General features: G+C 32.9%; 1 protein-coding gene across 5 annotated transcripts in view; it reads right to left on the bottom strand.

Moving 5' to 3' along the window:
- LOC134850941 (innexin unc-9-like) overlaps nucleotides 1-17,598 on the bottom strand; it is a 37,092-nt gene extending 19,494 nt beyond the window's left edge. Inside the window, exons 1-5 of one of the 5 annotated variants that reach the window (XM_063866768.1) lie at nucleotides 17,419-17,598; nucleotides 12,194-12,893; nucleotides 8,876-9,465; nucleotides 8,396-8,555; nucleotides 4,657-4,820 (exon numbers count right to left, since the gene is read on the bottom strand). In XM_063866768.1, coding sequence (XP_063722838.1) covers nucleotides 4,657-4,820; nucleotides 8,396-8,534 — 303 coding nt within the window. In that variant the 5' untranslated portion in view covers nucleotides 8,535-8,555; nucleotides 8,876-9,465; nucleotides 12,194-12,893; nucleotides 17,419-17,598. Of the gene's footprint in view, nucleotides 1-4,656; nucleotides 4,821-8,395; nucleotides 8,556-8,875; nucleotides 9,466-12,193; nucleotides 14,102-17,390 lie in introns of those variants that run through there. The other 4 variants (XM_063866769.1, XM_063866770.1, XM_063866771.1 and 1 more) reach the window with 4 other exon arrangements.
- Nucleotides 17,599-22,132: the final 4,534 nt, after the last annotated feature.

Consider the following 22,132-nt stretch of genomic DNA (forward strand, 5'->3'; position numbering starts at 1 on the left):
GTGTTCCATTCCCATTCATGGCTGGGATAGTATGTGAGGACCAGCTCTCACTTGACTTTTTGCTTCAGATGTACCACAGCCAGACCGAACTCTCGGCGGCTGCAATAGTGGTACTACGTGAAAATTCAACCTTGAGTAGCAGAAAAAAAATCAACCTTGAAGTAGCAGAAAAAAATCAACCTTGAGTAGCAGAAAAGAGCTTCGCTCAACAAAATAACTCATTTTAAAAGTTTGTGAAAAAGTACAAAAATGGGCTATTGTTAGACACTCTTGTAGTAGCCTTATGATAGCTCCATTGCGATTCGTAGTAACCACATTTATAAAAAAAAATTATAAGCTCTCAAAAAGTCAAAGTTTTACTACAATTTATCGGTGAAAACTTCTTTGATTATATTCAGTTCGAAATGCAAAGTGAAAAAACGCTCCTTATTTAGGCAAAAGGTAGATAGATTTGGGCTAGAAGTCTCTAATTTCATAATTGTTCGAGTCCGTGAATTTTAACAAATGCATCTGCGGTTTTAAATTCAATCTAAGGGCTCTCAATGTCACTTCAAATGGTGTCCAACCAATTACTTATCTACTTCAACAGTAGATGCCAAAGGCATAAAAATAGCTTGAATGACTTTTTCCCCAATCGCTTTCAGCTATAGAGGATCGATTTCAATCTAAAATCAGCAACAGAGTTGCTTAAGAAACATTTTATATACGAAAAGATAGCGACTTAAAATGTAGATAAGCGGAAAAATTATTGATGCTATCTGGTGTTTTATCAAAAAAGAGAAAAGCAAGGAGCTAGATAGCATTTTACATTTTAAAAAAAACGAGATGCAAAGGTTTCTTGGGAAAAAGGGTCCTTTTAGAATAAGAAACAGTCAGTTGTTCAGAACAAAGTTTGCGAGTATAAAAATATTGTAGATTTTTTTTTGATTTTCATTCTTTAGATAATTTTTAACGACCAGCTGAAATTTTATCTGCCTCGAAGCACATAATTAGCACAACATGAAGACATGAACTCGATTCTTTCAAATTTTGTGAAAAACGAAAGGTTTTGAATGTGAAAATTAGTTCACGCTTTGCCGAACAATTTGGGTCAATTTATCCCACGCTAAGGTGGTCAATCTTCATTTAAATGCCCATCAAATGACGACCCATCATTTGATTAGAAAACCACCAAAGAAACGAAATGAATAGAATTTAAATGCCAGGATATAACTATACTGATTTGCAGCTCTTTCTTATAATAGCCCCAAGCTAAAGTTAGCCTCTACACGGCCACAATAGTAGAATCAAAAATTGGCGGGGCTATAATTTATTGTTTTTAAGTAGGGGGAGGGGGGTGCTTTAATGGGAAAAACTTCTATTTAATTTCCTAATATCACGTGATTTAACCAACGGGTCCTACCAAAACGCAACGCATCAGCAAGCTAATTTAGGAAAGAATAAAAAAACATTCTAGAGCTCACACAAAATGCATAAAGGTAAGTGAAAAGCTGATAAGCTAGTAAGTTTACCATCGATTCGGCAAAGAAAGATGAATTTGAGGCGGGAACTGTTATGCCTGGAACTGAATTATCTATCCGGTATGAATAATTCGAATTTCCTTCTTCCGTTAGAGAATTTCGATTCAATTTACTTTCGCTTAGTTGAGCATTTTCAGTTGACATAGAATACTGCTGCTAATTCGCCCCTCTCAATTACCCCTCAATTGATACGGACTGAAAACCCTGAAAACCCGTCGTGGTCCTAATTTAAAATCCCCAAGTGATTTTCAGGGCTAAAATTGCCTTTTTATTCGACCGCTGCTGCTTAAAATGCCCCCCCCCCCTCCTTGGCCTGTAGTTGCCGCCAACAAGCCCTAGGATATATATCTATTTAGCTTTTGATCGTGCAAAACGACATCTCGAGTTAAGCTTGTTAAAATTGGTCTTTCAATTATGCTACATTAAAAAAAATTATGCTAAATTTTTTTAAAACAATTGAGCTCAGTTTTAAAAAGCAAAACTAATTTGGTCGGGGATGGGGAGAGCAAGATTAGCCTTGTCGACCCATATGAGAGGAAATTTGGTGACCCGTTGGATGTCTCGATTTCCTTCCTAATTAGGGTTGCCAGTCCCCATGTACAAAAAAAGGGTTGTCTTAAAAGAAAAAAGAGCAAGAAGAAATGGAGGAGACGCAATCGGAGATTGATTGATAGGTGAGGGGAGAGAGGGGAGGGGGGATAATAGTAAATTTAATTGACCGCCACAACAATGTAGTTATATTATTATAGCACATACCAAAATAGTAGTTCATTCATTTTAAATTTCACATAAAACAAATGACTTAAAATTAGTTTATATTTTAACAAATTCCAAGGTTTTAGCCCTCCCACGCCTGCCTAGAAACGAACATGACCCCTATAAAAGACAAATTTATTGTGTGCCCATAAACAAATTTTGTACCAACTGAGGAATCTACATTAAAGAAAGCTGAAAACCGTTGTAGAATAAGGAAGGTTATCTTGCAAGATTCTTGCAAGTGAGGGTTATCTTGCAAGAGCTTGCAAGATTGAGGTTACTTTGCAAGTTCTCGCAAGAGTGAGGTTATTTTGCAAGATATACTGTTGCAAGATCTTGCAATAAAGCCTATTCTGGAAATTTTTCAATAGTAGCCTAAAAACTTATTCTGAGCGCCAGAAAAACACTATGGAGATCCAATTTGACTACGGTCACAAAAAGAGTTCTGAGTTTATGTTTGGATAAAAAAATAAGTTGAAGAAGTTTTTAAAATGTTCAATTATATGTTCTTTTTTCAGCTTTCGTAAAAAAAAATTTTCAGCTTGTGGTTATTATTCATGCATTGGGAATTCAGATTTGCAGAATTTTTTTTTATTGTAACAATTCATCTAGCTTCGCGACTCTGGTGGCTATGATTTATCTTTTCGTTGTTTATGTAAAATATTTTGATCAATAGAGTCCATTAGCTTAAGATATTTTTTATGTTGTAATCACAAAATTACTATAAACAATTATCTTCATCTTCTAATGCGGTTATAATTTTCTCTTTTCTCTTTCGTTGATATGTTTAAAAATCTAAATGATACTACTACACTTTCTACACGCACGCTATAGGTTGTCTTTGTGTGTAAAGCTGTTTTTCCAAAAAAAAAATCAAATCGTTAAACCTCTTGCTGTAACCAGGTTTTCTCTAAAGGAGGTTATCTTTCAAACCTTGCAAGAATCTTTCAAAACTTTCCGAGAGATGTATCGTCTTAAAAAAGAATCTTGCAAAATTCTTGAAAGATCTTGAAAGATAACCTCCCTTAATCAACAAGGGGAGGTTGGCCTTACGAAGTTTCACATTAAAAACGAAACTGTAAGAGAAGAAGTAATGGAATTTGCATCGTCGAGTCATTTTAAATAAAAAAAGCAGTCGTTATTTTTTCATTTTCTTATCAAAAAGTATCAGTTGCAGATTTCTTATACACACAATTAATTGGGATATCTTTAATTATTTTCCCTTTTCGGTTTATTACTAGGTACAAAATCGTATATGTTTGACCGTTGAACTATTTCATTATAGGGGTGGCAGTTTGCTACTAAAAACCAAAAGGGGGATAGTTAAACTGATCCCCGATTTGTGCTCGTATGTATTACGGATTTAAAAAAAGGATGTGAATTGGCATTAAAATGTTGAAAATAAACCTAATTAAGGTAACCAGATTTCGGCTGAGATACATTTGACAGTCTATCAGGAAAGCCCAATTACTGTCTTTCGGTGAACTGGCTTCATGTAACACAAGCGTTTAAGCTGACTTTTTTCTATTTTTATTTGATTTTCAACAAAAAAATTGTCTGACTTGTGCTTTTTGGGTGCATTATTTGGAATAAATCACCAATCCAGAAGAATTGTATAAAAACTAGAAAAAGATATGGATTGAATTTCGGCTCGGGAAAAAAACAAAACGTTAGTTTTCCAGGAATTTGCTCTATAATTCCTTCGCTCACTTTTTGAAAACCCCTATATATGGTCTTTACTATCAAAAAAGGCGTAATTTTAGTCCATTTTCATCATGGCGCCAAAGTTTTGTTATAATGCACAGCTTGGAGAAAATTGAATTCAGAGGCGTGTTTTTTTTTAGTTTTAATACAGAACCCATAGAAAAATAAGATGAAATCGAGTCATGTATCGTTTGAAGCCCTTTGGATAGAAAAGAACTAATAAAAAAAATGTCAAGAAAAAATATAATAGGTTTTTAAAAATTTCAGACACTCGTGACGTCATATTCATAGAAAGTAATTAATTTCTACAAAATAAAAGACAGATGGGTGCACACAGCCTGAAAACTGTGTGCCAGTTGCACATCAACTGGCTTTTCTTTTTAATTAGTTTTTGCATCTTTTGAAATAGCGCATATGCATATGTAGTACACGCTTAATTAGCGTTTTTAATAAATTGTTTCAAAATAAGTTTTATTACACTTGTCTTAAAAAAAATTGAGTAAAACAGTACTTAAAGTCTTAGTAAAAAGAGCTTATAATACATGTGACACAAAAAGTATTTAAACAAAACTGGTTGGTTGCTCTGCAAGGAGGATAGAATGCTCCGACCACATTTATTTTTACAGAATGATTTTTTTCTTGTTTCTCCAAAAAGTTCCTTGAAATCCAGTCTTACCCATTGGTAATATCGGATGGGTATTTCGTGTCGCAGCTTCTTCCCTGACTGGACACTGTCGTCGAAGGGGAGGTAGTAGGTGTTTGAGATCCAGCAGATGTTATTAGTGTACTCCACCCACTCTCGACTGAAGTGGGCTGGAGTCCAGCAGTTGATCGGGTCACCTATGTTCACAGCAAGCCAAAAATAGAACGTTTAAGATATTAGACAGAAAAAGCTTATCATTCAAATCGGTTATCCCACAAGATCTTGCAAGACTATTGCAAGAATTTTCAAACAGATGCTTCGTATACTAAAAAGTACAGAGAGATTCTTACAAGATAACCCTCCTTAATCAAGTAGAAATTTTCACTATCAAAAAAATCAAGCCAAAGAGTGATCTGTTGTTTTAGTCACGTTGACATTTTGTTTTAATCTGTTTTGGATTCCACTGCCAAAACTGCCAATAAATCATCGGCCAATCTCAGGTCTATTGATGATACAATCAATTGAAAATGTTCGAGAGAAATTTTCGCGTGAAATCGGCCAATTTCTATTTGTGGTATATTTAAAAGAGTTCCATAGCGCAAATTTTATAATTTTGGATGAAATTTTTAGACAGTAATTTTTATAATTGTAACCGATTATAAGGGATTATATTGGCATAAAAAATGGATTATAATCCATTTTTTATGGATTATAATCAATTATTTTTGTAATTTCATAGATACCGACTATAAAATGACAATATAGTCGATTATTATCCATGGAACTCCAGTGCGGGGAGCAAGCGTATTCTACTTGCCAATGCCTTGTTACGAATTGGCGCTTGTTACGAATTGTCGCCTCTTACGAATTGTCGCCTGTTACGAATTGTCGCCCTACCCCTTGTGCCGATCTTTTACTTAGGGCTATAACAACAGAAAAACAAGAGCTTTGTGTTCACTAGTCAATAGCTTTTTGATACGCAAAGATAGCAAGAACTTCCATGATATACTGTATGATATAATAGCATGTCTACCTTCGCCAATGAAAATTTACAATTTAAGCTTCTTTTTGTAAGTGGAATTCCTATTTTTTCCGGAAATGACGGTCGGACATCCCGTAGTTAAGAGGCGCCAAACCCCAGTGCATTAGCGCATGGCACTGCGAAATTCAATTATTGACCGAAAGTGAGTAAAATTTGTGACGCAGGGTCTTGACACAAGACGCAAGGAATTTCTTTCAATCGGCTGACAGTTTAAAGAATCAGTCCTTTCTGTGCCAATTTTGGAGCTAGGAGCTGGATAAAAGAAAAAACGTTATTTTTAGATCGATAGATCCCTTTATTGGGGAGCCAATTGACAAAAATAGAAATAGCTATGCCAACACTAGTGCATTAACTGCGTTTTACGAGCCTTACGAGTGCATAAAAGATCCTGTTGATATTTTTTCAAACAAAAACAATGATATTTAAGCATAGGAAGAAGTATGCTAAAAGTAGTCTTTTGGGAGAGCTCGGCTGACCGATTTGGTTGACATAAAGAAAACTACTTTTTTAGAAATTGACGACCAGGCTCCCGACCTAAATACATTTAAAAAAAGTTTAAATGCAATTGTCTGCTTCAATCTTAATTTTTAAAGCTGTATTTGATCCAATCACAAAATGTCTGAAGAGCTATTAAATTTTGATGCTTTTTCGGCACATAATCGAATGCCACATAAAAATGTAGAACAAAATCATGTTTTTTATTTCGAAGCCCTATAAATTCTGATGAGAGCTGCAGAAAAATCCTCTGATTCAGAAAAAACTGAAGAAAAAAATTGATTTTGTGAGTAACGTTTCAAAAAACAGTAATACTATCACTGTTTAATACAAACATTTTGCCACAATAAATTATCACTTATGATTTTTTTCTACGTTTTCCCGCACTAAACTTTTGCATAGAACTCAACTTCAAGATGACACAATCAATATCATTAGAAAATAAGAGTTGCAAAAGATGATTTAAAAAAATTATCTTTCAGCGCTGAGCAAAGATATCTTCATGTAGAACAACGATTATCAAAACTGCTTTTTTCAGAACTCTGATTAATCCAACTGCCTTGTAACGTCTGTGAAATAGTTTTCGATTTAAAATAAAAAGAGAGCTTGAAAACGAATAATTTTTCTGATATTTTTATTGAAAATTGAGACAGAGGTTTTTTAAAAAACTTTAAAACTGCTTTGCTCAATACTGCAAGACGTTTTTTGGAACAATTTTTGCTCAACTACTGCAAATCGAGCTTTTCTGTTGTGGTATTTGTGAGTTGATGGGGTGCTACTCGCGCACCTAAAAAATCCCAATTACATAGCTCTTTCTTTCTCTCTAAGTTCAGTCATTCTCATGACAACGATTCCCAATAAACAGAAATTTTTCGATCAATCAACGTCTTCAAACTGTCCAAAACTGCCTGATTTTCTTGCTTATATCTCTCGTGTTTTTGAACACTGAATTCTCAGTTGGTGACATCCTGTTTCCCCATTCAAAAATATTGAAAGTTATATACTCCCTATATAACTTCCAAATTTTTAACTATTCGGACAAAACGAAACAAAAATTGTAAATTCAAACGTTACTTAAATTGGATTTTATTTAAAACAAAAAGAGGAGAGCTAGAAATTTGCTTAGAATTTCCACAAAATATTATAGTGCAATTTATTTTGTAAAACTCGAAACCAAAATATTACTTCAATAATGGGTCATTTTTTTAGTTAATCAAGAATTATACTCAAACTACCAAGTTAATTGATTCAAAAGATTATCAAAAAAAGCCTCTTACACAGGCCAACAAAATTAAAATCTCCAAAATTTTGTGCCAGCCAAGATTCTGAGTTTTTTGTAAAATGAATGATCTTTTCTATTATACAGGTTTTTGGGGATTTTACTCTTCTAGAACTCTGTTGGGCTGGGTAAAGGGCTTCGTTTGATATAATTTTCTATTCCATTAACTTGATATTTTGGGTGTGTTTTTTGAGCAACTAGAAAAAATCAAAACGAACCATATTTACGGTAATATTTTGGTTATGTATTTCGCAAAAAATGTACCATAAAAGTTCTGGCAAAAGTTTAAGCAATTTTGTTATAGTTGTTGGCAATATCGGTGACTTTGAGCAACTTAATCGGTCAAAAATCACTGAGTTTTAGGTTAATCTGTGTTTTAAACATAACTACTTCACTTAAAGAAAAGGGATAAACTGAAATCCAACGTCAAAAACTGCAGTTTTAGGCTGCTTAACTTCGATCAGATTTGGTGACTTAAACGAGTATTGACGACTATTTGGCATTAACGATATAGATAGTTGCAAAAACTTGGAAAGACAGTAATTGTAAATTAAAGCAAATGACCTATTTCAGAAAATTTTGTACGCAAAAACTAACTTTTCATTGACACAAAATAGGCTCAAGGTCGCTTAAAAACCCAAATTTCTATGCAAAATTGCTCAAGATTGGCAGATTGCTCTTTTTGATTGTTTCTGTCTATTCCAATTTTTTGCTACTAATTTTATAGTTAATGCCGAATATCGGTAATCGAATCTGAACGAAGTTGATTAACCTATAACTGCTCATTTCGACGTCGGATTTTGGTTGTTCATTTAATTTCCACATGTAAAAACTGTATACAAAAAAAATTAATTAACCTAAAATGTTTTAGTTTGACCAATTAACTTGGTCAAGGTCATCGATATTGTTAATAGTTGGGCAATAATTATGCAAGAGTAAGTTTAAGTGCAACTCACCGACATACTGTTTGGTAGACACCAGAATGGCCAGCACAAGTAGGAGAACGGATGAGTATCTGTGGTTTAGTCTGTCATTCCAGTCCCCGTCATTGGCCGACTGGACCGAAATGAGTGCTTTCAGAATATGCGCTATCATTTCTGCTTAATTTCTTCGTCTCTGTTCAAATTACAGGGTTGGCAAAAAAATCAATTTCAGTTTCAATTAATTTCTGGAGAAAATAGGTGTTTTAAAGTTATGCATGTTCAAAAAACTAATGTAATTTTATAAAAACGATTTTAAGATACAATACTCAAAGTACTTCTGCCATTGATTAAAATTATTTCTAAGGCAGAATCTAAGAATTCAAGGTAATTTTCGAATCACTGAATGTATTACAGGCAATCAACGATTTTTATTTTTGCATTAACAAATGGTAACATTTAAAACAAATGTTTAAATTTGTCTTTTTGAACTGCAGGTGTATCATGATTGCCAACCCTGATGATAAGAACATTCAAAATTGAATTTAAAGTCGTCTGGTAATAATCAACTACTAACTATAACCAGTTAGAAAAACTGTCAGCCTAGCAAATTATTAATAAATTACAATCAGCTAACTGGACGTTCGAACTGACAGAGCGAAATAAATTTTCATTTTGAAGGCAAAAGGGTATAAAAATTGAACTCACTTTTTGACTAATTATATTGGAACTATGACGCAGGCTGGTTTGAAGGGTTAAAAGCGAAAGTAATAAAATTGTTTTTATTTCAGTTAATAAAACGAATATTAACCATATTGTTCCTTGTCCTCGTAATAATGACCGATGAATTATTCAAGTAATTTCAAAATATTGATTGGCGTAAGAACGAAACAAAGAACATCTTCCAAAGTAGGGGGGAGTTTTATTGGTGTCTTTGGAAACGCAGGGTTATGCAATGCAGAGTTATCCTCTTAAGTCGGAATAAGCAGTACTTACTTCAGGGGCGGTATTCAAATACTAAGTAAGATATAAATTGGTCTGGTTTTGTCATCTATACTCTGGACTTCGGTATTAAGACCATATGCATAATAGGAATTAAAATGGATCTAAAGAGAAGCAAACCTGAACCAACATACCACTCAGTCGATATTTTTTTTCAAAGCAAAAAATCCTTCTGCTCAAAAAAAAGGTTGTCTTCTCAAAAAAGCAGCAAATGGATTGACTAAAAAAGTCTTCAAAAAAGATAAGTATTTTAATGAAATTATAGAGTTAGATTTAATTTCCGCTTTAGATTGTACGCGGCGAATTCGAAATCAATCTGAAAATTTTTTCACCAAATTTTATCTTTTTTGTTTCTAAATCAAAAGGTATTAAAAGGTATTAGCAAGGCTGAATAAAATTCGCTTAATCTTTCTGCCATTATCAGAGAAACGTGATTCTTTCTCGTGAATTTTAAATTTTTTGACAAAAATGCTTAACGGAATAAGTAAATGACTATTTTCCCTTTGTTCTTTCATTAAAAGGAAAAATCTCAAATTGGTCTAAATTTGCATGTTATTTGCATGTTTTCTAGACAAACTACTCGTTATTGCCAAAAATTACTTTGATTTCAGCATGAACACAAATAACTTAACATCGATAGAAAAACGATTTTGAAAATAAGACTTACAAAGTAATCGCAAATGATAAGAATAGTTTTTTGATTATTAATACTAGTCGGGTCAATAAGCCTAGTATCAGGGTCAATTTTCCACCAAATTTAGTTGATAACTGAAAAGAAAACCATAATATTGTTAGCTTCTTTGTATCGTTGCGTTATAATTACCTACCAGTCTTAATGTATCAACCGATGGTTTTATTATTGATTCTTTTCTGCTAATTTTTCGTAGGGAAAAAGCTATTAAATGAGAAAAAAAGGAAGTGTCTTCAAGTTTTTGAAAAAGAAATAATTGGTTTGACATTTTGAAATAGACGACACAGCATAAAATTTTACCCTAAGACACTCAAGTTTTCAAATATAATATTTGCTTCAATAAAACCTTATAAAATAAGGAATTCTTTTAGTTAAAACTTAAATATGAGTAAATTAGTATGCTTCTGTTTCACAATTTCACAATTTGAATTGGCATACAGGTGATAAAAACTATTTTGAAAGTCAACTAAGAAACTTTCTGTTATGAACTTCTATCCGAGACAACCTAACCCTAAAATTGTCCAAACTGGGCATTTGACAGCTGTTATTATTTTTCTATCACTTATCTTGACTTTTATTGACTCCCGCTGGGTAAAATAGTTTTTGAAGTTTCGTACTACGCGTTTTTGCCAGATCACCGATTCAAAATTCAAGCTATTTGTGAGGTTCGGAATTGCATGCCATAACTCAGTTTTCCCTTATTCCTTCCATGTAGAAATATAGTTTTTCTAATGCAAAAAAAATAATATCCAACGCTGATACCTTTTCGAATACTTTAGAACCCTATTTAATGGCGCATCGGCATTTATTGGCGTTGCAGCGCATCGGTAAGGATGGTTCCCAGCAATCAATTGATTACGGGTTCAAAACGAACGTGTGCTGCAATTTACAACGTGAGCTCTTGGAAGATAATTATAGCTTAGTTAACCTTAAATAATTAACTTTCGGGTTAGGCCTTTGGTTATCTGAAAAAATTTTTATCACAATTTGAGAGTTAAAAAAACACAAGCCAAGAACGTTATTCGAGGAAAAAAAACATGCGTTAATCGGCGCGCGCTTCTCCAATAAATTAGCAGAACTAAATTTGGGTTAGTGGCTTGTAAGACGAAAAATAATGCCAGATTTCAAACCAGATTTCAATCTCACAAATCTTTTCTAAAACTTTGATTTTCATGATTTGAAAGTATCAAAATGTGACTTCTTTTGCCTATTTTGCACATAAAATGTCATATTTCGGGACATAAGCAGAGTTTTATGAATATGGACGAGATGATTTAATTTTGTAATGCCTACTTGAATATATTTGAATGAATAAATGAAAAGATTGACATCAGCAACAAAAAAATCTCCCAGAAAAAGTATTTCAACATAAAATTTAATAGTTAAAATTCTTAGAGAAAGTTTTTTTCAAAGAAAAAATTTCTATAAAATTTTTTAAAAGTTTTATAAAATCAACAAAGTACCAAAATTTGCTAATATTTAAATGGAGCAATTTTTGAATTTTAGTATTGAAAATTGCTTCCTGTTAAGTTTGAAACAAAAGGTAGTCATGGGAACTTGTTATTATTCTTAGTCAGTTTAAATTATTTTTAACGCAATTTTAAAAATGTTTTTTTTGTGCCACCTACGAGGTGGAAAAAAGTACGCAAAATAGCCATAACCGCTTAATTTGTCCTTGGTTTGATAGGAGCAACTAAGACTAACCGCGGAAATAGTCAAAAGTTAATTTCAGCCATCGATTTAAACCGACTTTGCACCGTCCAAATTGCTATATAAAATGCATGAAAAGAGTATAAAATAGGCATAAAATAGGTGCGTAAAATCGATAATCTGTCCCAATATGCTTCAACTTAAGGGCAATTAGATCAAGCTACGAAATAAGCGCGTCGATTTTTCATCCAAATTAGCCATAACTAAGCCGGAGGCAAAGATTTTTAACCCTAAATTCCCTCCAGAAAATTTAGTTGCAAAAAAGTGATATTAAAAAGTCGATTTCTCATTAGCAAAAAGTTACGTGACGTCAAAAAGAAAATTGAAAAGATTGGAAAAAATGCCTTTTTTCGCAAAACTGACTTTCAGCCCTATTGTGCTAGATTTGCTTCGAGGCTCGAAATCAAAATTTGCCCGTATAATTGACTAACTTGAAAGAAAAGATTTTTTTGTGAATTAAAAGGGGCGTATAAATTGCTTAAGGCTGGGAAATGGTCGAATAATGAAAAAGAAAGGCCAAATTCTGCATCAATCTCGAGAAATAAAACTTTAGTAATTTGAGTTTATAAAGGTTTACCAAATTTACGCCGAGATTTTGGAAGGTAGAAAAGTGGAATGAATATGGAGAGAATTATGGTAAGAAATTGGTAAGAATGGGTAAATTTTAATGTTGGAAATGGCGGTGTACTTCTTTTAGCAAATAACTGGAACAAGAGACAGGTATGAACTAGTATATAGGGTAGGTATGATGGATGCTTTGGTGGTTTTTTATAGAAGGATGGGTTTGCTGGTATTTATTGTCAAGGCAGTTTCTTCCAATTTGTTACTTGAAGTCAAAATTGAATTGAATGAACTCTTTTCTTTTCACACAGGAATTAGATCGACCATTGAGGGCGGCCGGGTAAATTTACACTGAAAGGGGCAACCCTGAATTGGACCGCGAGCCCGGGGCCAAAGGTCGATGTGAATAGAGTCAGGGTAGGCAGGTAATTGGGGCAAATTACAGAAGCAGGGACGGGTTGCATGGACACGCCACAGAGCAGCGGGCACATCTAAGACGGCGGAACGTACCGTAGCACAGCGGGTGGTCGGAGGCAATTAACTATTGCTTCAAAATTGAATCAAAAGCACCTCAAAAAGAAAAGTCTCAAAACGCCATGAAGCTCCTATATACCATAAATTCAAGTAGTTAAATTATAAATAACTCCTTTTTTTCATTTACTTATTTTTAAGCTTAAATCTCACTTATAAGTGTCAAAACTAGGTGTGAAATGTTTACTCACTTTTCTCATTAAAAGAAAAAAAAGTTGAACGGGGAAATCAGCAAAATAAAATAAATTGGATGCTTTTAAGAGATGGATATTGTAAGAAAAGATATTTTTTACATTAAAATTTTCAATTAATGAGGATAAATATTATTGGCAGCAGAAGAATACTTTAAATTAGCTGCCTGTAAAAATTCAACAAAAATGGCATTATTTGTAGAACATATCAATTTTCCGCAGCAATTTTTTGGGTCATCATACTTTGAGTTTTGCGCAGGTTAATTACAAAGTGGGATTTTTTACATCTGCTTTTAGTAAACTTGTGGAAAATAATTGATGTGTTACGGCAGGGGAATTTGAAGGATTTCCACTTTTTTGTTGAAAATTGAAGAATTTCTTCTCTTTGTTATTTTGTATGGAGAAGCAATGTTGGTACCAAGATAGCTCAGTAGCACTTGAAAAAACGTGATCTGAATTTATAATCCAAACGGGAAAATAAACTTGAAAAGAGTATATAACACCGAACGAAGAAGCTGTTTATTCGTGCAATAAAAACGTCTTGTAATTCTGATCGAAAAAAGTGCATCTATTTTTTATTCGACTGAGCTCGATTTAATGTGGCGGATAAAATGACTTTATCTTTGCCGGCACAGCCTAAAAAAGGTCTAGTTATAAAAAGAGAAAAATAAGGTGAAATGCAATCATAATTTCATCTAAAAGGCCACAAAACAACCAATTTTTCCAAGCCCAATGTGGGTTATTTGTGGGAAAACAAATTAGTCGTAACGTAACTGATTCTATTAGCGATATAAACTACAAAAATAACACAAAACAAACAAGAACAAACAAGACAGCAGTTCCTGTAAGCCTTCAAAACATGTCAACTTGAAGTATTTTTTAGACAATTCCATTTTTTAGACAAATCTGACATGACTGATATTTTCCGCAGCCATTTCCCTTCATATGAATTCAAAACTGCTCCACTCTTAAATTCAAACCGACGTTGTAGTGGAGCAAAAGCACTAATGAAATTTCCAGGCAAGGACAATTGTTGATTTATGCTACCCGATTAGAAGTGTATTAAAAGCGGTCTTCATACTAAGTCGCTTTTTATGCGCCAAATCAGAAACTAAGTGACACATCACACGTCAATTAGAGGTAGCTCGGGAAAATTCAAGAAACCAAATTCCTGAATGCTCTAGAAGTGTCTACATTTATCTTTGAGTTTTTTTTATTTTTAGGATGCTTGTGATTGGCAAAGTTGATTGGATCAAATTTTGATCTCAAAACGTTATTCAATATTTAAAAAAATTCAGCTAGGTGTTGAATTTCATTTAAGAGAGTCAATTAATAAAAGTAATACAAATTGTGTCGACAAAATCTTGAAAAAACCACTCAAATCACAAATTTTCTTTTAAAATCCCTGAAAAATGGCGCTTTTAAACAAAAAAAAAACAGTGGATTAATTATTTTATCTTTTTAGTGATGCAGCTACAGATTTAACCCGAATTATTCAGCTTAAATTAATGCTTAAACTTTGTTATGACCTAAACGCAAGAGTTCAACTTGCAAATTGCAGCGCTAAAATTTACTTCTTTTTTAATTTATATGAAAAAATCCAATGTAGAAAAAATGTTGCCGAAACGAGTAAAAAGATTGCAGAAAAAAATTTGTTCGAGGCAATCGATATGAGCCTCAACAGAAAAATAAATTTATTCCTGAAAATTTATCCCAAATTGACAATTTTCAAACCCGCATAACTTTCCGAAAAAATTGACTTAAATTCTTTCACCTTAAGCTCCAGGCATCAACATCTCTTGTATGAGATAAGAAAACTCCGTATCAAACTTTAACGTTGAAAAAAAATATCCGGAAAAAATTAAACCCTCGGATATATTCTATTATTTTTCAGCGAAAGAAAAGAAAACTCTGAGATGATTAAAAATGCAAGTTTCTTGTGAAGCACTGAAGATCTGAATATCAACGCGCCAAAACGAACACACAAATTTAGGGATAATCGGTAATATAGTTTACTGACCACAATTTTTTGAGAAAAATTAACGGTATTTTAATAGTGATAGCGGAAATAATGTTTTATTTGGTTAGCCTTTGCAGACCATAAGCAAACAAAATCCAGATAATGCGTGACTGTACAAATGAACTGCTTCGAACTAAATAAAAACAAAAATTCCTAAAGTAACTTTAAAAAAGACCCAAATTTAGAAAAACAAATTGTGTTCAAATAAATCAAACACACAAATTTAAAAAATTAGGTGCCTGAAAAAGTCGAATAATTTTCAAGCGGGAATCTCATTTCCCTCTCAGTAACTATACGCAAAGCAAAAACATTTTTTAAAAAGCTTTCTCCTTTTCAGTATAAACTGGTTTGCGTTTCTCGATGATCAAGCGCAACTTTCAGTTTTTCTCTAGAGCAGTGATTAATTGCATCAACACTGCTACCAACCCGAATTGATCCAAATTGCAAATCAATTTATTTATAAAATTGCTAATCTTATGAATTTTATGCAGTTCTATAAGTTCAGAAAATTGAGCAGAAGATCTATGTTAGTCTATTTTCTATATGGAATTTTCATTATTATTATTTTCCAAACCAAAAGTGTTTTCTATTATAAAATATGCAACACAAAAAATGAGTTTTTTTGCGTTTTCGGAAAAAGTGGTACTGAAAAAAGGCAACTTGTATATATCCAGGACTGAGTAATGTTTTCGTAAATGTTTATTTTTTGTAAGAAATTGCTAGCCCACAAAATTCCATGTATTGCCAAAAACTTTGTAATGGAAAACAACACAAAAAATTGTACAAAATGCATATACATCATTTTAACAAACTTCTATGAAATTTGTATGACTAGCATTTTTTCATAGAATTAGTGCATGGAATTGTATGATTAACATTTTGGTCCATGGAGGTCAGCTCTGGAATTCAACTGTACGATTGAAGATTGTTTTGCTTTATTTGAGTCATTTCTGATTCATAACTCTAGCGCAATTTTAACCAATTTCAAAAATAAAGAAAACAACAAAAAAAGCACAAACTGAGAAAACTAAATATAAAAATCATTGTATAATTTTGATTTTTTTCAATTTTTTTTTCAATAAATAGAAACGTCGCAAAATTTCGTGCAACTTTGAAGCAATTTCGTGTTCTTGTTTTTCAGGTGAGTTTTTCCGTTTCATTTGGGACTGTTTTTCAGTTTGATCGATTTTGTTATACACATGTTTTGATTTGAAGTGACTGAATTTTTATAATAAGCCAACCCAATGACTTACTTGCTTCTTAGATTTTTAGGAGTAGTCAGAAGAACAGGCACTACAATTTCTGTACGATTTTGAAACTTCCGATTTGAAATAGCTAGCAGTAAAAATCTATAATTTTCCCAACTTAGAATCATATTTTTTCAGTTCCTTCTAAAAAAATTTTCTTGAGGAAAGAACAAAAATATTGTATGTTAGAGAAAGTATGTTTTCCTTAAACATAATTCAGACTAACAGTATAAGTTTTTATACAAGAAATATTTTTTATAGGACTGCTTGCACTTATCCGCTGAGTCTTTTGAAAGATTATTGGAATTTTGGAAACAAAATTATGACCAACAAGGCTTGATGACACTGACATACTTTACGCCCCAGAAACTATGTTGGCTTATATAGAATCAAATCAAAAAATATTTTTGCTGTAGGCCTTTGTAATATGTCATTCCACGGATAGTTAAAAAAGTAGTTGTTAAGTGTTGTTTTTTGTTTATGCAAATTCGCGTGTTGTTGGACTTAAAAAGTTGACGATTGAACAGTGATAATAGTATTTTAAAAAATATATAGCCTGTTCCAGTGCAAAAAGCTCGAACTGCGAAGTTTTAATTTGTTTAAGAAAACGTATGGGCTCAAAATCAGAAAAAAAACCCAGCTAATGTTCCATAAGAAGATGATTTTTCAGAACGGAGACTTCTTTGTTTTGTTTTAATTCGAGTTTTGACTAATCAGAGTCAGATCTAGGATTTTCTCGAGGGGTTCTGGACACCCAAGGCGCTTTAGAAAAATTTCAGGGCCAGTCGGCCGAAAATGGATCTCGTAAAATGAAACCAAAGAGGGGGAGACTCTTTGGGCAGTGATGGGGTCGAAACCCTCTAGGGAGGGGCGTCAGTTCTTTTGCCAGCCGTAAAAAATGCAGAAGAAATTAGGCTGGAGAAATTGGTTAAATTGAGCGATGAAGCGGTTGAATTAAAGAACTGGTTTGAGCGCCAATTTTTTTTTTACTTCTATTAAATTCACGTTTAATTATTTGCTTTCATATATGTTTTAATTATCTTATATTTTAAAGCTCAAACTTCATGCAATTTGTGACTTTTTAAGTTGAAGAAAATCAAACTAACACGCAAAATGAAGGACGAAAGAGATAAGAAAAGGCAAAAAATATCTAAAGGAAGGAAATCTACTACCCCAAATAAGAATAAAGGAGAATGGTTAACTGCATGAAGCTACAATGCGGGAGAAATTCAGGAGGAATTTCAGAGGGAACTTCAGAGTGAGGCTGAAAGAAAAGAATTCGAGAATGAAAGTTAGCCACCTGAGAATTGTACTCAATCAAACAATTAGCTTCTATTTCTTTCAAATCACTCCCACCAATAATTCAGCCAGTCAAAAAAGCGACCAGTGGGAATTTTACCCTCAATTTTCATTCTTCACCCCCAAAATGGGCATTGAAATACTGACCTAAGATAGCATTGCGACCAAGCCTCCCATCAGAAATCTTGATTTGACTGAATTTGACCCTGCAATAAATAATTTACACAGACTTGTGTTTAAAACGAAATCATCTCGATGGGCAATTTTTGTCTCAATGACTAAGTAGCCTTTTTTGAAAAAAAATCAGGCGCTTGTTGAAATTTGTAGACAATTTTTTTTCTAGCCCAGTTAAGTAAGATTATAATTAGCTAAGGTGCTCAAAATTCAGTTATATGGCCACGCAACATGCTTATTAGGGCTTTAAGAAAGTTTCACTAAACTCACCTGAAATATCAACAACGTCGCTTCTACAATTAAAGAATACAGTGCATAGCAGCACATATTTTTTAACAAAAATTTTGAGCTTTGATATCATCTCACAATGATATCATAGTTTTTATGAACATTGCTGAAGGCTGAAAAAAGACGGCGAGTTTTAAACAGCAACTTTTGGTTCAAGTATCCTTCGGTTCGTATTATCGCATTATCTCAAAAATTGGTCCAATGAGACCAATTTTCGAGATTATACTCAGCGAAGAATGTATTTTCTTTTTAAACTTCCTATATGAAATTAACTTGCTAACCCTTTAACTTGCTGTCTTTTCAGAATCAACTTTTTTCTGGTGAAAAAGTTTTTTTTTTAAATAAATTTAACGAAAACGTTGTCAAAATTATTGCGTGCCCACATTTCGCCCAAAGTAATTTTTCTCCGAGTTTTCCTGACAAGAGAGCTTTTGGGCAGTGATGGTATCGAAATTATGAAGAAAATTGTCCCTCTCAAATTTACTACTGATTTTGACCTTTTTGAAGCTGGAATGTTAGCTATCTCTTTTTCACTAAAACCGCAAAAAATCAAAGAAAAATGAATTCCTTTTCATGCAAAAAATGAAAGCAAAATGAGCAGATCGCAAAATATTACGCTCTGTACAAGCATCAAACGACTGCCATAACTGAGCCCGATTATCATACGCACTTGCCAAAAAGTATGTAAGCTGACCCCTGCTGTAATGTCTATTGACTATCAAAAAACAGTAATCACCTAGCAATTTCAAACAATCTTTTACTTAATTCTGCTCTAAAAAATTTTTTCCAAGGATTGTTGCATAACCACAATTTGCAGAAAACAAATTTTAATCGCATTTGAATAAAAAAAATTGACGTGATTTTTCAATTTTCGGTATAACGTAGTTTTTTTAAACAGAAAATTGGCATAAACCAACGTTTTTCTTGATTTGCGGCTAGATTACAAATTTTCTGATTTTCGGTCTATTTCGAAATCAGCTGATTGCAATTGCGGCAAAAAATGTATTACCGATTGCACAACAAACACCGTAACAAAACCAAACGAAATTTCCAAAAAACTGGAGAAGTGTTCTAACTATTAACCAAACAAAAAGTTTCAGTAATTTTCTTTGCATAATTGTCCTTGCCTAGACACAAACTGTTATGAAAATACGGTTTTTCACCTAAAAATTTCAAATAGTATTTTAATTTTTTTCTGCTCAGAGAAAGTTGGCTAGAAAATGTTATATTATCGTATTTTTCGGAGAAAAGTTAAAAACAAATCACCTACTTTTTTGTTAATCGCACAACTTCTAACGAAAATAATGAAAAAAAAATACAATGAAACCAAAAAAAACACCAAATTCTGACATTTTTAAACATTAAAAAGACGGGAAAAAAACGAATCAAAACGTGATGTCACAGAAAAAAAACCCGAAAAGGTATAAAATTCGATTGCAAATTTGTTCCAATCTAAATCACCAACACATTTGACTTCTCAGTTGATAAAAATATCAAAATAACCCAATATAACAATTGAAAACAAGAATTGAAAACAAAAACACTACTAACTTTGTAAGTAAAAAGTTTTAAACACTATTTTCAGAGCGCTTATTTTTTGTTTGTTCAATTATTGTCTCTGCTGGGTATAATTAATACAACAATAAACAGGGATGACATCCATTTCTCTATTCATGAAAATTTTTTTAGGTTTAGAGGAGATTCTAGAAGCAGTTTCCAAAAGCACGTTTTGAATGGGAAGAAAATTTACGCATGTTTACTCAAACTGTGCTTTTTGTCGTTTTTTTTTCTTCTTAACATTCCAGAAGAAAGGCAGGCAAAAAATGAGCAAGCATCCTGACGAGTAATTAAGACAATTCCTCAAAAACGTTTGACGATGACTGGTTGTTTTTACATATTAGTACTTATAGCCACTCAAACAATTGTTTCCCGAGCACAGATATCCTCCTCGCGATGAATTTTGTTAGACAAAAAAGCAGGGCTATTATTTTTCACTTTCTGTTCGACCATTTTTTTCTATCTTTTTGTTTTCCGAGATCAGATACGTTAAATAATCAGAGGCGTTGGCTGAATGATATTTTATCTTCGAGCCCTTTTTGCAATTCCCAGTTTAATTTTTTTTGAGTTCTTGTCTAACATCGGGAGAAATGAGCAAGCGAACGAAGACGTTTTGTCAAGGCTAAATGTTTCATTTTATGTAGGAAAAAACTTAGTTTTATTCAGGGAAAACTGTTTTTGGAGACTTCATTTAGCAAATTTTTTTACAAAAAAAAATTAAACAATTTTGTAAGAACTCCGAAAATTATTCTCTAAAAATACAAAACATATGTCTTGATTTTTTTTTTCATTTTTTAAATTTTTTTTTCGAAGTCAACTATTGTAAAACATTTCTAAATCACCAATTTTCTATATGTTCCATATGAAACCATATGAGCTTTAAATAAACTTTATTTCAATTAAACTTTGTAGACATGGGCCATCAGAGTGTCAAAAGCCTTTTCTGAAGTCAAAATTGATGCATGTGAGTTTATATAATGAATGGTAGCTTTTTAGCCTAGTGGCCACCTCCACTTATTTTTATAAATTTATGATCAACTTCAGTTTTTATCAGATTAATGAAGCTTATAGCTATGGGCTCACAACCAAAAAAAAAGGGAGATAATTAAATTCGTTTTCAAGATGGGAACAGACTCGATTAGTATTTACACAACTCATAACAATGAAAAAATCCCATCTTGGAAGAGCACCAAAAAGTCCAGTTAGCTGGCTAACGTGTGTTACCTTCTTGAGCAAACAACAGAGACTAGCACCAAAAATTTCTGGCTACCAAAAATTTTTTAATCAAAAATTCGTTATCAAAAATTTACAGTAAGCTAATAGTGACAATGAAAGCGTAAAAAAAATTTGAAAAACAGTAAAAGAAAATGAAAAACAACTTTTTTTGACAATTTTGAGCATGAAAAAAAAACGTTTATCACCACGAGTCTCGTTGAATTTTGTCAGTCTTATATTATAGCCATTTTTTGAAGTAAAATCAACCCGGCGGTTTTTGTTTTCCCCCCAACTGCGTGCGAGTTTTTACAAGTAACATTTGTGTTCACCTTGTCCGATGCTTATAAATGGTATGAATAGGCCATGAGAAGCATGTGTGACCTTCTTAGGTAACCTTGGAAAACCCCTCGTTACACCATAAAATTGATCCTTGTTTGATATAGGGAAAAAGGAAAAGAGTCAATAGCCCAATTTCAGAAAACAGAATGAATATATAATATTTTTTTCCCGCTGGAAAATCTGAAAAACTAAAATCCAATTTAAATTTATTTACGTTTGTTTATAGAGAGCGTAACTTTTCTTACTTTTAGCAAACGAATTTGAATTTCATTTAAAAAAATCAAAAAAATCGGCGGACTTTTAAAAGTTCAAAAATGTTGTTGATCTTTTTGGTGGGCGAAATTGATTTTCTGAGTGCTCCTAAAACACTTTACAGACCTTAATTTGGCAAAGTTTTTCTGATCCGCGGGCTTAAATTTGTAGAAATTAGATCCATAATAATTTTTTTCGTTCTATTTGAAAAGTTTGACCAAACAATTGCGTAATTTTTCTGGCGCGCGTGTCTTCTAGATACAAAAAATCCCCGAATTCGCCCGCCCTGTAATCACATGCAAATTCAGGGTTAGTCGACCCAAAATGGATGTAAAATAGGACAAAATGGGAGACTTTTGGGAGGTAAAGGGGGTTAAAATTCTGAGGAGAGAGAGAGCGTCCCCCCTGTCTAAATCCGGTTCTGGTATTACTTTCATTGACTCTTAATAAAAAGGACTGAAACTTAAAAAAGTCTTAATTTTCAAGCCGGGCTAAAAAAAAATTTCTTTTGGTCCTGCGGTAGTTATCATCATTTTCTTCAATCATTGTCTGATTCTATTGCCATGGTCACCTTTTTTCAACTATCTGAAATGATTCCCAACAATGTGAAATGATTCGCAGCAATGTGAAATGATTCCCAACTGATGTAAAACGGGAGCAAATTAGATCAAAACTCCTCCCTTGCTTGTCAATGGG

This window comes from Symsagittifera roscoffensis, chromosome 7, assembly GCF_963678635.1.
Source record: "Symsagittifera roscoffensis chromosome 7, txSymRosc1.1, whole genome shotgun sequence".
Taxonomy (NCBI): domain Eukaryota; kingdom Metazoa; phylum Xenacoelomorpha; order Acoela; family Convolutidae; genus Symsagittifera; species Symsagittifera roscoffensis.